The sequence below is a fragment of the Salmo salar genome, chromosome 13 (genome assembly GCF_965601325.2).
Source record: "Salmo salar chromosome 13, fSalSal1, whole genome shotgun sequence".
NCBI lineage: Eukaryota > Metazoa > Chordata > Actinopteri > Salmoniformes > Salmonidae > Salmo > Salmo salar.
This window is the reverse complement of record NC_138303.1, coordinates 65,787,189-65,808,705: the sequence shown is the minus strand read 5'-3', so window position 1 is coordinate 65,808,705 and position 21,517 is coordinate 65,787,189. Positions and strand designations below refer to the sequence as shown.

The 21,517-nt window shown below is 45.1% G+C and overlaps 1 protein-coding gene across 2 annotated transcripts in view; it reads right to left on the bottom strand.

Annotated features, from left to right (window-relative positions):
• The window catches only part of LOC106567556 (transmembrane protein 132E), a 383,196-nt gene that overhangs the window by 30,861 nt on the left and 330,818 nt on the right, over nucleotides 1-21,517 (bottom strand). For both annotated transcript variants that reach the window (XM_014137017.3, XM_014137016.3), the window contains exons 4-5: nucleotides 12,160-12,352; nucleotides 4,715-4,858 (exon numbers count right to left, since the gene is read on the bottom strand). In XM_014137017.3, coding sequence (XP_013992492.1) covers nucleotides 4,715-4,858; nucleotides 12,160-12,352 — 337 coding nt within the window. The remainder of the gene's footprint in view (nucleotides 1-4,714; nucleotides 4,859-12,159; nucleotides 12,353-21,517) is intronic.

Here is a 21,517-nt window from a genome sequence, read left to right as displayed (position 1 = left end):
AACTTCATAATTTAATATTCATAATTGTCTAACTCGGGCCTCCCAAGTGGCGCAGCGGTCTAAGGCACTGCTTTGCAGTGTTGAGGCGTCACTACAGTCTGGGGTTCGATCCCAGGCTGTGTCAGCCAGCCGTGACCTGCAGTCCCATAGAGCGGTGCACAATTGGCCCAGTGTCGTCCGGATTAGAGGAGGGTTTGGTTGGGGGGCTTTCCTTGGCTCATCGCGCTCTAGCGACTCCTTGTGGCGGGCAAGCTGACAACCAGTCGTCAGTTGAATGGTGTTTCCTCCGACACATTGGTGTGGCTGGCTTCCAGGTTCAACCGAGCGGGTGTTACGCAGCTTGGCGGGTCATGTTTCGAGGGACGCATTACTCGACTTTCGCCTCTCCCGAGCCCGTTGGGGAGTTGCAGCGATGAGACAAGATTGGATTACAATTGGGGAGAAAAAGGGGGTAAAATTTCAACAACAAAAAACATAATAATTGTCTAACTCATGATATATATGGCTGGCTGGCTGGTGGCTTGTGTAGATATTTTAGTATGGTGGTTAGCTAGAGTGTAGACTACCTGTGTTGCTGCTGCCCTGACATACATGTGCAACTCCCGACTAAAGAAGGGATGGAGTTGGGTTGGAGGGTCAATGATGCAGCCGCTCCTGTCTTTCTGCCTCTCTCTGCTGACCGAATATTGATGATGATGTAGGTTAAATCAAGCGTTATCAAGTGTTAATCAAATGTTATGCTGATGTGGCAGTACACACTCGACCGATATCTGCATCTCTCAAGCCATATGTATTTTTGGATACCGTGTAAGCGCAATCTTCGTACAGGGCAGACTTGGAAAAAGGCGCAACCGGGCTCTGTACAGGGCAGATCAACAGGTGCAACCAACGGATGGGGTGGGGGGTGGTGAACTTGACAAAGTTATGACGAATTGCGGCGGGCAGTGGGTTCCAAACAACAATGACAAAACCTTTATACAAAAACATTTTTAGGGGAAAATTATACCACCACCCAAAAGGACACTTTGGAGACTGGGAGGGCAAAGGGGCATGTGCCTGCACTGTACAGAGTAAAGGACATACCTACACCCCCACCCAGGCACAGACAGACAGACAGACAGATAAGGTACAGTCATCCTTTGTACCAAAACCACCACAGTGCACCCTCCACACTTGTGACCTACCACTCTAGGCATCCACTTTGCTATAATGCTAACACCAGCCTCCCTATCACTCCCACTCACTTTGCTGATACACCCTCGCTAACTGCACTAACCCAAACTATCCCAGCTCCTGCAGGCAGCTAATAAACTTGTCTGTCTAATTGTGAGTCAAAAGCTGTTAACGACTACAGGCGTCAGAAGGCAACGGGGGTCCGTGAAAGTGCTCTAATGCACGGAGCTGCGAGCTGCCGTCGCTACACAGCCCTCTAATGTTCTGTGACACCTTCCATGGTGCCAGCAGATTGCCTGGGTGGGTTCAGGGCAAAGAAAGACAGGGTGGGCACTGCCTACTATGGTGGCATCCAGGCATCCAGTTTAAACCCACAAGCAGAGATGCAGGATCAAAAAGGATCACCACCCGCCTGCAGCACAGTATATCCACTTCATTGAGACGCGTGCATGTGGAAAACAGAAGGTTGATGGGGTGACCTGATTGTGCTTATTCTACTGACTAATGAGTATGGATCTAATGAGAAACAATGATCACCGTTTAGTGATGCACACCCCATGCTGGCGAGCCTCTGCTCACACTCTTTACTTCAACATGTGCCTCCAAACAGGATTTAGGCCTGTAATGAGTTCCGTTTGATCGCATGAGCAGTTTCAATGTATTACAATACCTCATGCAAAATGTAGGCCTATCAATACCACCTGTTTGGTTCCTGGAGGTGCAGTATATGGCAAAATAAAGCATAACTTGTTCATTAGGGCACACAAAATAAAAATGCTTTAGAATGTTTTGCAAAAAGAAAACCAAAAAAAGTGTTTGCTGGTGGTTCCTGGTGGTGGTATTGGATGAGTTCAAGTGGTCCTTCCCTGTTTCAGTTTGGTTCTTTTCATTTGGGGCCTAATGAACACACCCCAGTTGTGTTACTGTTGCTGTTGTATTTACCATTATGAAAACCTACTTTAATTGATGGAAGGTACAGTAAGATAATCAATAGAATTCTCTTAAAAAAATACCCCATAACTCTTTAAATCGACAGAGGAGCACTTTGCGAAACACATTGCGTTTCATTGCTTTATCTATTCATACATGATTTCTGGGCCAGCAAGCTCCAATTGACTGGATTAAGTCCTCATTGTGAAGCTATCAACAATAATAAGACAACTTCTTCAAGACCTCTCATATACAATACCACAGCAGACAGCAAGGAGACAATACTGAAGACAGTACACCACTCAGGTGTACTTATCTCATTGCCTCACAAAGCCTTTCTTATATAAGCCTGGTCACTGGCTGAAGGTGAATGTGTCACAATGGTGTGAGAGTGCAGAATGGAGGAAACTGAGGGCTTGGCTGAACAAGGGTTGGATGACCACTGGCGTGGAAGAGGGCGCTCTGCCGCCACTCACGCACACACACACACATACACACAGCCCTGGGAGAAAGGATCAGCTGGGGGAGTCATGTCGTCTCCCGCTTGCTGACAAATTCCCAGCCCTCGCCTCCACTCGCCCAGCCTCCCCCTCTGCTTCCTGCCTTCTCCCCATACTGCCTCCCGTACTCGTGCACTCCTTCCACCCCAAACAACACAACATAAAACACCACAACAAACCCCAGTCTGAGCAGAGCACAGATGTATGGTTTAATAACAATCCTACTGTGCTCTCTCTCGCACACAAACACCATCCACTGTACATTCAAATGGGATTGGGTTATCTGCCAGCGCTGACATATATCGTGGCCTATTTATTTCAAAGGGGGAATAAACAAACAAAGGAATAAACGCCTCAGCAAAGAGAAATGAGCACCGCGTAACGTTTTCCAAAAGTTGGGTACAAAAACAGAATAACGGCAGGTTGGCGAATATCCAAAGCTTAATAAAAAAACACACGCTTTGTTAAAAAAAAAAATCCAATAAATGTATCTGACGTCTACACATTTGCAATTCACAACCTATGTGCACATGGTGCGGCTTGGTTTATATAACAAGACGTTCTCTATATGCTTTACTTATAGACCGTGCGGTGCCTATTGTTTTGAGTGTTCCACAGACTCACCAAGGCTACACAAACACAATAACAAAATATAAGAGAATAGAGTAATCTGATTAGAATAGATCTGCATTAAGAGTGCGGTGTATGAATAATGGGAATAATGTGGCATCATGAAATGCAAGGGGAAAAGCACAAACTTAGTGGGTTGTCTTTGTGAACCTTTCGTTCGTATTTTGTGGAGTGTTGTATAGAACTGTCAGGACTCATATACATCTCGGCGTGAAGGGCTCATCTTGCGTTAGCTTCTAAAGTTCAATGGCAGCGGCAGTGAACCAAAGTCCACTCAATAACACTGCGCTAATGCAGCTCGTCTTGAAACCATTCTAAACCTTCTCACATACAGATTAATGGCAAAAAGTAATGCTTTTTATTCATGCTCTGACATATAGATCCTAGTATTATCACACATATGAATGTCAGAATAAGATTAGGGGCTGTCTGTATTCTGTCTGTGTTTTACAGCTGTTGCTTTTCCCTCCATTTATTCAAAACGAATTTGCATTATAATTGTGCACTCCGCTTTCAATAATCCCACATGATAATCTCAAATAAACAAAAAATGCATAAATCCACATTAAAAATTGCCTATAATTTTTCTCTACATCACGTATAATTTTCTCACATGTCCTGTAAGGTGTTGTGGTGCTGTCATCAAATGCGCTCGGAGAGAATCAACAAATACATTTGGATTCAATTCCAGAGGTTGCAGCCTCCTTTATCCAACTCTTTCAACAACAAAATGGGATTTACCAATGCTGTTTATGGGGTTTGCTTCTTTAATCCATAAATGGGAGCTGATGTTGCATACTACAGCTGTGGCTCCCAACGGGCTAGAGTTGTGTTTGTGACTCATCCCAGGACACTAGCAACGTCTCCTCGCCTCCATTTATCCTACTTGGCTAAGGTCACGTCCCAAATGGCACCCTATTCCCTATTTAGTGCAATACTTTTGTTTAGGGCCCATACGGCTCTGGTCAAAAGTTGTGCACTATATAGGACATACGGATCCATTTGGGACACAGCCTAAGTGAATGGAAATGGATGGTAGGCCTTGCACCAGATAATGCAGCTAAAGTAAACTCTAAGGTCTGGAGAAACGGTGGCAAAAAGACTAGACATCCTTCAGAGCTATTACTGTGCTTTGTAGCCTATTGATTTTGGTGTACCAGTAAGACTATGAACAGCCATTGAGTCATCTGTGGGGGGGTTCAAAAGCAACTGAGTCAACAGCACATAATTATGGACAGCCATATAATGAGGTTTTGACGTTCGCATGATGGTATATTAAAGTGTGCTGCTGGCCCATTAGGGTGTGTACGAGTACGGTGGGATTCCATTTGGTATCAGATGCATTACCAAGACAATATCATTCTTAGAGGGATAGGGTTGAGAAATTCCGGTAACTTTCCCAAAAGTCCAAGGTATTCCAAAATCACGGTTGGGAAAGTTACTGGAATTGTGCAACCTAAGAGGGAACTACTGTACCATACCTTCACAATGTCTTCGTTAGAGGACTTGCACTCTACGAAGGATGATACGTCAGTCACGACTCCACTCATTTCAATGGAGACCACTTTCACGGGAATGGCCACGGTTCGGCCAGTCAGTATTGCAGTGTTAATGATTTCGGTGTCCTGTAGAGTTTAAAGGAGAGAGGGAACAAACATGAAACAGTGTTAGATAGTGTTTATCGCACATTTATTTCACTGAGTACTACCAATATTAACTTTTCAAAAAGGAAGTCCAAAGAGTTCTGCTGGAAGCCATTCTAAGTGATCGGCTGGGTTTGATTTTAAATGGGCCACCCCTTTTTGATACATTTCATCACTCGAGGTATGTATTTTCAAAAGATACACTGTAGAGGTGTCCTCAAATGTTCCAATGAACACTTTGAAAAGAAAATGAAGTGAGACAAGTTTAAAAAAAAAATTGAATGCACAAAGAGAATAACGAACATCAATCACTGTGCAGAACACAGTTTTATGTTTTCCCCTCCACGCTACAACTGTACGCTAGGAAAAAAAAGGCAAGACGTTCGCATTGACAATGTATGCAAAGTCATTTGAGTTGTGAAGTGAAACATTCATTCTTCATCAAGCGGATGCAAATATGAAAGAGAAGTGAAATGCCAAAGGAAAGTATTTTTCATAGCCCTACAAAACATTATGTTGTCCTCAAAACCTTTTTATCTGTCCTCACAATCTTGGTTAGAGTTAGAGAATCTGCGTTGTCATCTTATTTGCACTAAGGTGGCAAACAACAAAGTCTAGGGTCACTAATAGATGCCTGAAATCACAATACTGGGGAATATACACTGAGTACCCAAAATATTAAGAACACCTACTCTTTCCATGTCATAGACTGACCAGGTGGATCCTTATTGATGTCACTTGTTAAATCCACTTCAATCAGTGTAGATGAAGGAGACGAGACAGGTTAAAGAAGGACTTGTAAGCCTTGAGACATGTCACAGTTAACATCCTTATCATTTATCGCCCTCCAGGTTCCCTTGGAGAGTTCATCAATGAGCTTGACGCCTTGATAAGTTCCTTTCCTGAGGATGGCTCACCTCTCACAGTTCTGGGTGACTTTAACCTCCCCACGTCTACCTTTGACTCATTCCTCTCTGCCTCCTTCTTTCCACTCCTCTCCTTTTTTGACCTCACCCTCACACCTTCCCCCCCTACTCACAAGGCAGGCAATACGCTTGACCTCATCTTTACTAGATGCTGTTCTTCCACTAATCTCATTGCAACTCCCCTCCAAGTCTCTGACCACTACCTTGTATCCTTTTCCCTCTCGCTCTCATCCAACACTTCTCACTCTGCCCCTACTCGGATGGTATTGCGCCGTCCCAACCTTCGCTCTCTCTCTCCCGCTACTCTCTCCTCTTCCATCCTATCATCTCTTCCCTCTGCTCAAACCTTCTCCAACCTATCTCCTGATTCGGCCTCCTCAACCCTCCTCTCCTCCCTCTCTGCATCCTTTGATTTCCTCTGTCCCCTATCCTCCAGGCCGGCTCGGTCCTCCCCTCCTGCTCCGTGGCTCAACGACTCACTGCGAGCTCACAGAACAGGGCTCCGGGCAGCCGAGCGGAAATGGAGGAAAACTCGCCTCCCTGCGGACCTGGCATCCTTTCACTCCCTCCTCTCTACATTTTCCTCTTCTGTCTCTGCTGCTAAAGCCACTTTCTACCACTCTAAATTCCAAGCATCTGCCTCTAACCCTAGGAAGCTCTTTGCTACCTTCTCCTCCCTCCTGAATCCTCCTCCCCTCCCCCCCCCCCCTCCTCCCTCTCCGCGGATGACTTCGTCAACCATTTTGAAAAGAAGGTTGACGACATCCGATCCTCGTTTGCTAAGTCAAACGACACCGCTGGTCCTGCTCACACTGCCCTACCCTGTGCTTTGACCTCTTTCTCCCCTCTCTCTCCAGATGAAATCTCGCGTCTTGTGACGGCCGGCCGCCCAACAACCTGCCCACTTGACCCTATCCCCTCCTCTCTTCTCCAGACCATTTCCGGAGACCTTCTCCCCTACCTCACCTCACTCGTCAACTCATCCTTGACCGCTGGCTACGTCCCTTCCGTCTTCAAGAGAGCGAGAGTTACACCCCTTCTGAAAAAACCTACACTCGATCCCTCCGATGTCAACAACTACAGACCAGTATCCCTTCTTTCTTTTCTCTCCAAAACTCTTGAACGTGCCGTCCTTGGCCAGCTCTCTTGCTATCTCTCTCAGAATGACCTTCTTGATCCTAATCAGTCAGGTTTCAACACTGGGCATTCAACTGAGACTGCTCTTCTCTGTGTCACGGAGGCTCTCCGCACTGTTAAAGCTAACTCTCCTCTGCTCTCATCCTCCTAGACCTATCTGCTGCCTTTGATACTGTGAACCATCAGATCCTCCTCTCCACACTCTCCGACCTGGGCATCTCCGGCGCGGCCCACGCTTGGATTGCGTCCTACCTGACAGGTCACTCCTACCAGGTGGCGTGGCGAGAATCTGTCTCCGCACCACGTGCTCTCACCACTGGTGTCCCCCAGGGCTCTGTTCTAGGCCCTCTCCTATTCTCGCTATACACCAAGTCACTTGGCTCTGTCATATCCTCACATGGTCTCTCATATCATTGCTATGCAGATGACACACAATTAATCTTCTCCTTTCCCCCTTCTGACAACCAGGTGGCATCTCTGCATGTCTGGCAGACATATCAGTGTGGATGACGGATCACCACCTCAAGCTGAACCTCGGCAAGACGGAGCTGCTCTTCCTCCCGGGGAAGGACTGCCCGTTCCATGATCTCGCCATCACGGTTGACAACTCCCTTGTGTCCTCCTCCCAGAGTGCTAAGAGCCTCGGCGTGACCCTGGACAACACCCTGTCGTTCTCCACTAACATCAAGGCGGTGACCCGATCCTGTAGGTTCATGCTCTACAACATTCGCAGAGTACGACCCTGCCTCACACAGGAAGCGGCGCAGGTCCTAATCCAGGCACTTGTCATCTCCCGTCTGGATTACTGCAACTCGCTGTTGGCTGGGCTCCCTGCCTGTGCCATTAAACCCCTACAACTCATCCAGAACGCCGCAGCCCGTCTGGTGTTCAACCTTCCCAAGTTCTCTCACGTCACCCCGCTCCTCCGCTCTCTCCACTGGCTTCCAGTCGAAGCTCGCATCCGCTACAAGACCATGGTGCTTGCCTATGGAGCTGTGAGGGGAACGGCACCTCCGTACCTTCAGGCTCTGATCAGGCCCTACACCCAAACAAGGGCACTGCGTTCATCCACCTCTGGCCTGCTCGCACCCCCCACCTCTGAGGAAGCACAGTTCCCGCTCAGCCCAGTCAAAACTGTTCGCTGCTCTGGCACCCCAATGGTGGAACAAGCTCCCTCACGACGCCAGGACAGCGGAGTCAATCACCACCTTCCGGAGACACCTGAAACCCCACCTCTTTAAGGAATACCTGGGATAGGATAAAGTAATCCTTCTAACCCCCCCTTAAAAGATTTAGATGCACTATTGTAAAGTGGTTGTTCCACTGGATATTATAAGGTGAATGCACCAATTTGTAAGTCGCTCTGGATAAGAGCGTCTACTAAATGACTTAAATGTTAAATGTTAAATTTCAGACATGGATTGTGTATATGTGCCATTCAGAGGGTAAATGGGCAAGACAAAAAATATAAGTGCCTTTGAACGGGGCATGGAGGTAGGTGACAGGCGCACCAGGTTTGTGTCAGTGATGGTCCAGCACCCAAAGGACATCCAGCCAACTTAACACAACTGTGGGAAGCATTGGAGTCAACATGGGCCAGCATCCCTTGAGGAACGCTTTCGACACCTTGTAGAGTCCATGCTCTGATGAATTGAGGCTGTTCTGGGAAGGGGTGGAAACTCATTATTAGGAAGGTGTTCCTAATGTTTGGTATACTCAGTGTAAACTGACTTGAGAACTGATTATAAACAGGGCCAAGACCATCAGCAGATGTACAGATGTACAGCAGATGTATTTTATGACTCCAGTGATATAGAACCAGCCAATTAAAATGCACACTGAGTCTTGAATTGGACGAATTCATTATTTTGGCGGAATGAATGTGAGCTGTGCGGGGGTAATGAGTTATTTTGTGTCCCTCGTGACCCCCTAGAGAAAACACAAATCATGTAAATGTGCCTTTGATTTCAATCAAAACACTATATTTAAATATCTGTTTTGTCGCAAGCCCTAGAGGCAAAACAGTATTACTTAATGTGGTGTAATAAAAAAAATGGCAGCATAAAAAATGTTGCACGGTCAGGTCCTGCCCAAATCAAATTAGCTGGTGCACTATTTGAACATTGATGCCATTCTACCATTCTACCTGTCAGGCAATTATTCAGTGAGGAGAATGTGTAAACCTAGCCTCCCAGTTTCTTGCTAAAGAACAGCCACTGCAGACTGATGACAGGGGCCTCAGACTTAGACAAATGAAGGGATGGAGAAAATAGAGCCCAATAACTATTTTTCCTCACAACAAACCGCAACCGCCACCTTAAAGTAACAAGACGCCCCGTCCTCCATCATATTTCTCATTTTCATGTGTCAAATGGTATTCTGCTGCATGGCTAATGTAAAAAAATGTAAATAGGGGCCTGAGTATTTGCGGTGGCGGTAAGCGGTAGCTGCAGTGTCCGGAGTAATGAGTGAGAGCTTATCGTGAACACAGTATTGGGAGAGCTATCAATAACGCGCAGGAGGCGATTTCAAAGTCATTAAACATTTTATAGCCCGCGAAACACCAAGGTTAACGCATTTAGACACATGAAGAAAACTGTCAGCTAGTGTACACACAAGACATGACGACTCCAGACCAAATAAACGGGACTGAGACAACTCTATCAGTTCAATACACGGCGGAAATGAAAAATGCATTATACTGCTACTGTAACATTGACTAGTATCAACTACTAGTTTAGCTTTGTCCATGTGAGCATTGTTGTTTTAGATTTATTCAATTAAAGAAGCAGGGTCCATTTGAAACCAAGTAACCAAATGACAAGCAATGAGAGAACGAATTAAGCTTGGCAGCCCTCAGTTGTTGAGTTTTGACGAAGCCGATTAGCAAGCGAAACCCATCAAAGCCTCTGCTGCTTACTGTGCCCTGGCTCCTACTCTTCATGTAAATGATCAAAATGCAACGTCAGATGTGCCAGACATGTGGTGTGTGCATCTGTGTGTGTGTGTGTGTGTGTGTGTGTGTGTGTGTGTGTGTGCATGCGACTTTTTGCCACAGGGGCCTCAGCAAAGACGCTGTCATGTTTTATTTATCATCTGTTCGCTACTGCGGCAGCATGGCGCAGTGGTGGAGCCAGCAACACAGTACCCCGCTATTCCCCTCCCTCCTCTCCTTTGCACCCTCATCCCCCTCTCCTGCTCTCTCCACCTCCCCATTCCTCGTTTATGAGATGCCCCTGAGAGGGCTCTTTGACACGGGGTGCTAATTGCGCCGAGAATGTGGCAGCCAGGGGACCTGGCTGGGGCCCTGACAGGACTAAAGTGATGGAGCCCGGCCTGATTTAACCACATCATCCTGGAAGATGCACTCTGCACTGTAAATTCACCCGCTTCCTTCCCTCCTCCTCCTCCCTCCCTAGCTACTATCTCCCCACTCCCTCCTCCCCAGTATTAGTGGCTCAGCTCTGCCTGGCATTGACTCTGCTTAGCAAAGCTTTTACTTCCTGGGGGAAAAAAAACATTTTTTTTCTCATCTAGTTATTTTTCTCCATCTCTCCCTCTCTCGTTCATGCAAGAGCTAAATCAGAGAGGATATTAATTTTGCGCGCTTGGCGTGCCATGTTCTTCTCAGTCCCTCGCCTGCGTTTTTTTTGTTACTCAAGATACAAAATGCATCTTGTGTGTTTTTTCGGATTGCCTCATTCTGCTGTCTCCCAAATCCATGCAGAAAAAAATATTAATGTGAGCATTCTGGTTTCTAACAAGCTAGCAGAGGATGTGTGCAGTGGTAGACACAACGTGCAGAGTCTCTTGTCGCTACTATTACTGTTACAATCATTTGACACAAAGAGACCTGGGATTATGTGGCATTAGATTCTGAGTCCCAAATGGCACGCTATTCCATGTAGTGCACTACCTTTGACCAGAGCCCTATGGGAATAGGGTGCTATTTGGGACAGAGCCTTGGTTTTTCCCCTATAGTACATGAATGAGAAACAGTGAAACACAGCAACTGAAATTGCATGAAATGGCACAGGTTTCTAGCCTGACGACTCACACTAAATTCTTCCGTTGCTCTGTCATTCACTACATTCTTTAGTCTAAGACTGCACTCATTGAAGTCGTTTGTGGTAACGAGGGGCATTGTACAAAACAAATTAATCAGCGATTGGATCGTCTCTAACCAGTCAGAGTACCAAAACCAATGACGAATTTTCAACCTGCCGCTTTACCACGTTTGTAATGGCTCTGGCCCAACCCATTGGTTTCTGGACCAATCAGATGGCCCCGAATGTGTTCGCATTCAGTGAAGGTTCAGGGAGGTACTCAGATCCAGACTCATTGCGGAGAAGAAACTAACATTCGTGGGCGTGGCGTAGCGTCTGGCCGGAGCAAGGAGTCTGGGTAGCCAGGCAAGCAGGTTGCCTCAGCTTTTGCTATTTTTTGCGATTCCCCATGCGTTGGCCTTCAGTGACTCTGGATCCTTTCAGCTGAACTCCTATCTTCATTGCTCTGCTTGACCTCTCTAACAAAGCCCTTGAAGCACACCGTCATGTTTCGTGAATACACAGAGGTTTTCTTCCTCCTCGCTTAATAACCTCTGTAGTTGAGTGTGTAAAAAAAGTGTCTTCAGCACCTGGGCACTTACTTCTCTGCAACTTGTGGCATTTTAAACCTATATAAATATATGCAGGGCTGAGAAAGTTAAGTATCGCTTTAACATTTGCCCAAGCAGCTGAATTTTAATAGCTTAATAATGAAGTCTCCCTCCCTGAGACTTTTCACAGGCTCCCTTCACCAAATAAAGGGAGGTGAAACCACACAGGAGGCGACTTGACCTTCCAGGACTGGCCCTCTGCCTTCCTATTACTTGATTAATGTCCCTCATTTCCACAATCGGTGTTTACTGCTTACTAATTGCCCCTTTTCATGAGATAGGAGTGGAGGCGCCAGACAGACTCTTAGCATGGTGTGCCATTACTAGGTGGCCTTGGCGGCCTTCTCTTAGCAGGTGAAATGAGCATCGAGCTAGTGAAAGAGAACCACAAGTGTTAATAAGCATGCTTACCTATGACAATGGGGATCGAAGGTCCTTTAATGAGAGTGGCTAACTTATTTTCTTGCATGAGAGATCTGAATTGAACAGTGGCAAATGTTACAACAGACAGATTCAACTGGTATGAAAATTATTATAGCATACTGTTGTTACAGGTTACTCACCATGGAGAGTGGGATGATAGCCTGAATGTCCTTCTGCACCACGGTCAACTCAGTCACCACCTTCTCTGAGTCCGGAGGCGGGTTCTGGCCCCGGTAGTCGATGTTCCAGTTGATCCTCCTGGTGACCGATTGGCTGGTGAAGTTCTCCATCTCAAAGTCCAGTTGCATCACCTCGATATTGGCCAGCGCATCCCTGTGGGGCAGGGAATGGAATAATTGAGCGATGATAGCGTAATACGTCAATTTCAGCAACATGTTTCCAAAAACACAGCAGGAGCCAGCACCAAATCCAGCCATTTAATTAATTTACAAGGGGCTTAATGGGGTTCAGGGCAGCATTAAAACATTAAATACGCTAATGAGTAGGCTATCAGCGTAAACAGATGTTCTGTCAAGTATAAGGCATTATTTATCGAAACAATCAGAAAATGAAACAATTAGGCTGCTGCTTGTGCCCATCTGTTGTTTTGGAATAACTGGAGGTCCAAAAATGTGGCATTCCTATCGACTTTTAGGAGCTACCTGATCATGGACGAGATCTCCATGGACATGCGTGAGCATGTGTATCAGAGTTGTTTTAATGTTTGAGGGTGTTTATCAAAAGATATGAACATTAACGGCAGTGCGCCAACATGGTTCTAAAAACTGTCAAATGAAGGAGGCATGAAAGCCTTCACAATGTAAGCCTCAGGTGAGTCATCACTTAAATGAATGTGACTGAAGTCTGGAAGCTCCAGAAGTGAGTTGAACTTCTTTCAAGGTGATCGATGAGCCTTTAATAAGCTAAGCTTTGATAAAGACTATACGGTCGAAATGTGACAGTTCTTTTATAAAAGAGCCCCATGACAAGACATTACAACCGTCTCATTGGGTGTCGGTGACTCAGTCAATAAAACAGCAAAACCTGTTCATGACATTTCTATGAACATCATAACCTTTACATGACATTTCCATTATCATTACCTTGGCCCATATATGTGCATAAGTACCAGCAGGTTATGGCTAGCACACGTGCAGTAGAGTGGTCAAATATACGATGTGAACATTCCCTCCTTCCATTTCAAACGTCCATTACATTAACCACATGTACAGTAAACATTCTGTGTACTCGAACAAGCGTTAGTTTCGCCTGGGCAAAGATTACCATTTAACTTTTCACCCGGTTTCATTCCATACATTTAATATGTACTAAAACATTCAACAAATTCTGCTTTTAAATGATTTATCTTCTTGTAAGATGATATAAAACTATTGAATCAACTGTGGAATGAAAATACCAGCAGACCAATATACTATATATATATATATATATGTTTAATATACCACCTTTACTATTGCTCCAAGTTGTGAAACCAACCTTCTGCACCGAGCAGCAGTATAGGCCCTACAGTAGGTTCCCAGTTTACAAGACCATTACAGCCAACCTTGACCTGGATTTGAAATTAACTATCCCTCCGCAGAGAGAAGGTAAGTCTGTGATTCAAAGGGAAAATGCCAGCATTGTAATGAAATTGGGGAGCCAAGTCCCTATCTGCAGTACCACACTCCTCATAAAGGGCCTTACTGAAAACAGCATGATGGGAGCTGACAGCCTAAATAAGTTCTGCCTGTTTGTCTCAACATCACACACAGAATATTCTACTCCTTTATCCGTGACACTCCTTGCGAAACAGGTAGCTTGGCGAAACGACACTTGACAACTAGAACTGAGAAAACCAGACACCCGAATCGTTCAAGTGGGGAATGAGAGTTACACTGGTGGAAATTGAGTAAATGCGCTTTAGGGATATGTTGTGTGGGTGACGTGTCCTCTTCAAATGGAAGGCCTTGTGGGGTTAACAACGCCTTTTCCGTGCGCCCTGGTTAGCTTTATAAGCTGCATTATTGTGGGCCATCAGTATTAAACAACCTGAATGACCTCTAGGCTACACCAAGATCATTTTCGAGTTCCGTATCTCACATGGTTCTCGGTTAGAGTAAATTAAAATCAGCCATGTTGGATGTGTCCACTGAATTGCAAGAAACTGTGGTTGTGTCTTATTTTCTTGAGCACGCCAAGGGGAGAGATGTGCCTTGCTACTATAGCTATCACAGCACAGCTCCGTAGCAGAGGACTGCTAAAGGGCTGAGACAGTGATTCACACAAGTCCCGTGGCTGGAGCTATCACTTCAACACTTCACCCCATGCTCCGGGAATATTCAGCTCCCAGACCTGGGTTAAAATTATTCAACTAGCCTACAGTTTCGAGGCTCTCTTTCTTCTTGTAAGACGGATATTACATAGCCCCACGTATTTTGAGACCCACTTTTCTAGCTTGGGGGGGATGCCTGTTTGGCATTTTATTTTAGCAATAATAAGTGTCACATATCAGGTTGCAAACAATGTAAAAAAATTAAAAAAAATACATGGTCTCTTTTTTGTTTTCTTGAGTAAGGCAGCTCCAAAATGCAGGTGTTTCAGCCTAGCTCAGTGCTTTCTGTGGTGGTGGGGGGGCAGTCATTGGAATATAAGGAGCGTAGGGATTCTCTAGTTGTGTTCTCTAGTTGTGCCGTGATTGGCTCAGTGTTCTGCCACTGATGGGGACACTATGTCACCAGCAAATCTAAGGGTAGAGCTTGAAGAATTCAAGCCCCTTGGGTGCTGCCATAGAGTTACATTAGAAGTGCCCATCCAATAAGGCTAAAAGGTCATTGGCCACAGATACAATGAAGTCAAATCATGTTATATATACAGCAGCTTTGATTGGACTGATCATGTCAACATCATACTTTCAAAATCTTTGCTAGCAAGCTTGCAGTCATCATCATGAATCAAGTCGACAAATTCAACAATGAGTGGTTTAGAATGAATCATTGGCAACTGCAAGCACTGCAAAGCAATCACTACCCTGCTATTCAGTAGAGTGGGTGTGTGGTCCCAAGTCTGGGTTTACAGATCTCTTTTCCAAGCTTAAAAGGATAAATATTCAACATTGGCCATGGTGTCAATCCAGCATGACTTCTGCCTCGCTCAAAACAACTGGAAACTCAGAACAGGGAAATCTGTTTTCAGTGAGTTCAAGACGACTGGGAAAATACATTTTGAACGGTCATCCAACTCGGAATTTCAAGTCAGGAACTCAGGCCTCTTTCTAGAGCTCCGACCTGAAGATCACTGACGTCATCATGATTCAACTTTGTTTTTCCCTCGAGTTCCCAGTTGTCTTGAAGGCACCATAAATCCAGAAAATGCCTGACTTTGATGACAAAGTATGATTAAAAAAATTGCCCACGTAGGACTGCCACGCCACCTTCCTGTTCAAGTGAACACAGCACAACAAGGTTAGTCCAAAAATGTATTGTAAGCTGCTGCATAAATGACGTAATATGCCAGGGAGATATGTATACTGTAGCTAAGAAAGTAATACTAAGTGTATGTTGTGTAGTAAGCTGTTAGTACCCCATGTGCCTCACCCTAATAATTTGGTCCCATTTCCCCTCCTAATTTCGCCTACTGTTCTGACTTGGTGGTGCACATGTAGCCTATAGCCTGTTTTAGAGAAATGTAATCATTGAATATTGTAAGAGTTTGCATTGTCTGCTTATAAGCCCCCTTTATTTATCCCACGCTTCTGACTTGGTGTACAGGGAGAATACTGTAAAAACGACCCATGTTCTGAATTCTGTCGCTGTACATTTCAAAAGTGCTGAACAAATAGTTATATTGACTACGTCTGTCCAAGCTTGCTCATTAATGTCTTAATCGAAATGACGGATTGCTCATTGTCCCCTTATGCCATTGTTTGCACATCTCAATTGTCAGCAGAATCCACATTTGTTAAAGCAAGTAAATGAGGATGAATGAACAGTTTCGCTGCCAGACAAGGCTCCGCTGATAGCCAGGTGTAGCAGTGGTAAGGTGATGGGACTGCTGTTGTTGGGACTCTGCTGTTGGGACAGCTTTATGTAGGATCTAACAGTGTGTGGGAACTGTTTGTCACTGTTATAGTGCAATGAATGTATTGTTTAGTGTTGTGTAGTGGGTTTGCCCCTCCAACATTTACATGCTAAAATCGCTACTGCATAACCCAATAGACTAGGCAAAGACAAATGTGGCAGTCAAAAGATGTATTCAAGATGGCGCCGGAGAGGATGGGTGCCGTTTTATTGGCTCTTAACCAACCGTGCTATTTTGTTAGTTTTTTTCCGCATTATTTGTAACTTATTTTGTACGTTATGTTGCTGCTACAGTCTCTTATGACTGAAAAAAGCTTCTCACCTCGAATTGGACAAAGAATTCTTTAATGAGTTGGATGGGAAGGATATACCCCAAACACCCAAACAGGCCCTCAGCCCCATCATTTGCTGGAGAAAGAAACTGAGATCGGTGTGCCTTGTGAGGATCAGGCGACGAGTGGCTAATCTGCCTTTGCCAACCGTACTGTTAGCTAACGTTCAATCGCTGGAAAATAAATGAGATGAACTGAAAACACGTATATCCTACCAATGGGACATTAAAAACTGTATGTTTTACAGGATAGAACAGCAGCCTATGGTAAGACACGGGGCGGTGGCCAATGTATATTTGTAAACAACAACTGGTGCACGATATCTAAGGAAGTCACGAGGTTTTGCTGACCTAAGTATCTCTTGATAAGCTGTAGACCACACTATCTACCTAGAGAGTTTTCATCTGTATATTTCGTAGCTGTCTACATACCACTACAGACCGATGCTGGCACTAAAATCGCACTCAATGAGCGGCATACGACCATAATCAAACAGGAAAACGCTCATCCAGGGGCGGCGCTCCTAGTGGCCAGGGACTTTAATGCAGGGAAACTCAAAACAGTTTTACCTCATTTGTATCAGCGTGTTAAATGTGCAACCAGAGGGGAAAAAAACTCTAGACCACCTTTACTCCACACACAGTGACGCATACAAAGCTCGCCCAACATTTGGCAAATCTGACCATAATTCTATCCTCCTGATTCCTGCTTTCAAGCAAAAATTAATGCAGATAGCACCAGTGACTCGGTCTATAAAAAAGTGGTCAGATGAAGCAGATGCTAAACTACAGGAATGTAGACTGGAATATGTTCCGGGATTCTTTCAATGGCATTGAGGAGTACACCACATCAGTCACTGGCTTCATCAATAAGTGCATTGACGACGTCGTCACCACAGTGACTGTACGTACATATTCCAACCAGAAACCATGGTAGAGCTGCTGCTTTCAAGGAGCGGGACTCTAACCCGGAAGTGTATAAGAAATCCCGCTATGCCCTCCGACAAACCATCAAACAGGCAAAGTGTCAATACAGGACAAAGACCGAACCGTACTACACCAGCTCCGACGCTTGTCAGATGTGGCCGGGCTTGCAAACTATTAAAGACTACAAAGGGAAGCACAGCCGAGAGCTGCCCAGTGACACGAGCCTACCAGACGAGCTAAATAACTTTTATGCTCGCTTCGAGGCAAGTACCACTGGAACATACATGAAAGCATCAGCTGTTCCGGACGACTGTGTGAGTAAGACCTTTAAACAGGTCAACATTCACAAGGCCGCAGGGCCAGACGGATTACCAGGACATGTACTCCCGAGCATGCGCTGACCAACTAGCAAGTGTCTTCACTGAAATCTTCAACCTCTCCCTGTCTGAGTCCGTAATACCAAAATGTTTCAAGCAGACAACCATAGTACCTGTACCAAAGAACACTAAGGTAACCTGCCTAAATGACTACCGACCAGTAGCACTCACAACTGTAGCCATGAAATGCTTTGAAAGGCTGGTCATGGCTCACATCAACACAATTATCCCAGAAACTCTAGACCCACTCCAATTTGAATACCGCCCCAACAGATCCAGAGATGATGCAATCTCTATTGCACTCCACACTGCTCTTTCACACCTGGACAAAACGAACACCTATGTGAGAATGCTATTCATTGACTACAGCTCAGCGTAGAACACCATAGGGCCCGCAAAGCTCATCACTAAGCTAAGGACCCTGGGACAAAATACCTCCCTCTGCAACTGGATCCTGGACTTCCTGACGAGCCGCCCCCAGGTGGTAAGGGTAGGTAACAACACATCCGCCACGCTGATCCTCAACACGGGGGCCCCTCAGGGGTGCGTGCTCAGTCTCCTCCTGTACTCCCTGTTCACTCATGACTGCACGGCCAGGCACGACTTCAGCACAATCATTAAGTTTGCCGATGACACAACAGTGGTAGGCCTGATCACCAACAACGATGAGACAATCTATAGGGAGGAGGTCGGAGACCTGAGTGTGTGGTGCAATTACAACAACCTCTCCCTCAACATGATCAAGAGAAAGGAGATGATTGTGGACTACAGGAAATGGAGGACCGAGCACGTCCCCATTCTCATCATCCGGGCAGTAGTGGAGCAGGTTGAGAGCATCAAGTTCCTTGGCGTCCACATCACCTACAAACTAACTTTGTCAAGCACACCAAGACAGTCGTGAAGAGGGCACGACAAAACCTATTCCCCATCAGGAGACTGAAAAGATTTGTCATGGGTCCTCAGATCCTCAAAAGGTTTTACAGCTGCACCATCGAGAGCATCCTGACGGGTTGCATCACTGCCTGGTAATGGCAACTGCTCGGCCTCCAAATGGCTACCCAGACTATTTACATTGCGCCCCCCCCCCCCCCCCGCCTCTTCTAAGCTGTTGCTACTCTCTGTTATTTTCTATGCATAGTCACTTAAATAACCCTACCTCAAATTACCTCGCCACCGGTGGCCCCGCACATCGACTCTGTACCTATATAACCCTTTATTGTTATTTACTGCTGCTCTTTAATGATTTATTATTTTTATCTCTTACTTTTTTGTATTTTATTTAAAACTGCATTGTTGGTTAAGACTTGAAAGTAAGCATTTCACTGTAAGGTCTACACCTGTTGTATTCGGCACATGTGACAAATAACATTTGATTTGATTTGATTTGAGTTTGATTAGTCTGAAAGAGTGCCTCTCCACAATTGTTCCTTTGAATCAATAGTGACAATTATAAGTCAAGAGCAACATCCGTGAGAGCATGCCAACTCGACCCTGTTGATTGCTTTACCCTTTGTTTAAAATTGAATTATTCAATGTGTTAACCGAGAATCAATTTCCATCAAATCTGATTTTCCTTTCGTCCCCACGGGGATATGGTAGGACACTGCATTTACAAAATGAATACTGCCATAATTAGGAAGCCATTTGCAAAAATCGATAGCCTAGTACAATGCATAACAAGAGGTGAGGGAGGATCCAGACAACAATAAAGCATTAAGCAGTGGTGTACTGGGGCTAAGTGGAAATGGGCCTGTGCTTAGAATAACTTCAGGGATGATTAAGCAGCAATCCAAAGAGAAACTTTGGGGGGAAAAATAAGGCCAAACAACAAATAATGTTAATTGTATCAAAGGTGTCACCACATTCAAAAGAGCCAACCTTGTCCCCTTCAGACTATTTTGTGATGACTTGCAGATCAACCAAACACAAGTGTTGAAACATTATTTATACTCAGTGGTAGGATGCATAACGATCTTTGAAAAAAAGACAAGTGAGATACTGGTGTTTATTTATTCTTATTTAACTAGGGAAGTCAGTTAAGAACAAATTCTTACTTACAATGACAGCCTACCCCAGCCAAACCCTAACCCGGACGACGCTGGGCCAAATGTGCACCGCACTCTGGGACTCCCAATCAAGGCCGGTTGTGATACAGCCTGGAATCGAACCAGGCATTGCATCTCAATGCTAGAGGCGTCACTACAGACCCTGGTTCGATCCCCGAGTGTGTGCACCTATCAGAAGTCCATGAGGTACATGTTTATGAATGTGGGGTTAACCCCCTAGAGTCGATTGACACATTTTTGCGTCAATCTTAGTTACATAACAAAAATCCCCATCAAAATCTGTCAGTTTAAGCTAGAGATATTTTGCATTGGATCCGTCTCAATACACCTAGTACTTCTGCATCTGCGATGAAACGTGGCAAAGAAAGCCACAAGTGTCAGGAGACTCGTCTGAAGTCAGTACCGTCGATGTGCCAACTTCTGGCTCCAAACAAATGGGACCCCAATGTGGAAAGGGGAGATTCTCATGAACACGATAGAATTCTCCATTTTGCTCTACGACCCTCACAAATGTCACTCGTTACATATTCTTTGCATTACACTTATGACGAACACATAATGACAGCATGCTGTCATAACAACAACGACATCCTTAACACAGAGCATCACATGGTCGACATTAAAAGCAGTCACTATTCTTAGTTCCTTGTATAACGAACATGTAATCAGGCTATGGAAGAAAGTCATGTTTTCCTCTATCAGGAAATGCTAAATGCCCCGAAGCGCCGCCTTCGCCCAGAAGATTGATCAAGCTTTATGATTGAAGATTAAATTATGATCAATTATTGGTCTAGATGTTATGCCAAACCATGTCAAATGAAGGCTTTAAACCTATTAGGCTTAATGTGTTAATATAACTGGGACCATCTTTTGCATGGATCTACTCATACTACTATTGTGGGCAAATTTATAAAGCAGCCCAGCATGGTCCATTATCTCAAATATATACCAATGTCGGCACAAAAAGACAGAACTATATCACAGTTAAATGTGCTTTCCAACAGGTCCCAGCATTAATGTTATTGCACTTAGCTTGATAAAGTGGGCCTGATTCTATCGTTTTTATTTACTTTTAACAGCTAGAAGGCCAAATCAAATGAAAATAGAAAATTGCCTGCTATTTATCCTCAGAGACTGCTACCTGGCTCTAAAATGTAGGCAAAACACATTAGTGACAAATTAAATGCTTTGAAAGGCTGGTCATGGCTCACATCAACACCATTATCACAGAAACCCTAGACCCACTCCAATTCACATACAGCCCCAACAGATCCACAGATGACGCAATCTCAATCACACTCGACACTGCCCTTTCACACCTGGACAAAAGGAACACCTATGTGAGAATGCTGTTAATTGATTACAGCTCAGTGTTCAACACCATAGTGCCCACAAAGCTCATCACTAAGCTAAGGACCATGGGACTAAACACCTCCCTCTGCAACTGGATCCTGGACTTCCTGACGGGCCGTCCCCAGGTGGTAAGGGTAGGCAACACCACATCTGCCACGCTGATCCTCAACACAGGGGCCCCTCATGGGTGTGTGTTTAGTCCCCTCCAGTACTCCCTATTCACCCACAACTGTGTGGCAAAGCACGACTCCAACACAATCATTAAGTTTGCTGACGACACAATGGTGGTAGGCCTGATCACCAACAACGATGAGACAGCCTATAGGGAGGAGGTCAGAGACCTGGCAGTGTGGTGCCAGAACAACAAC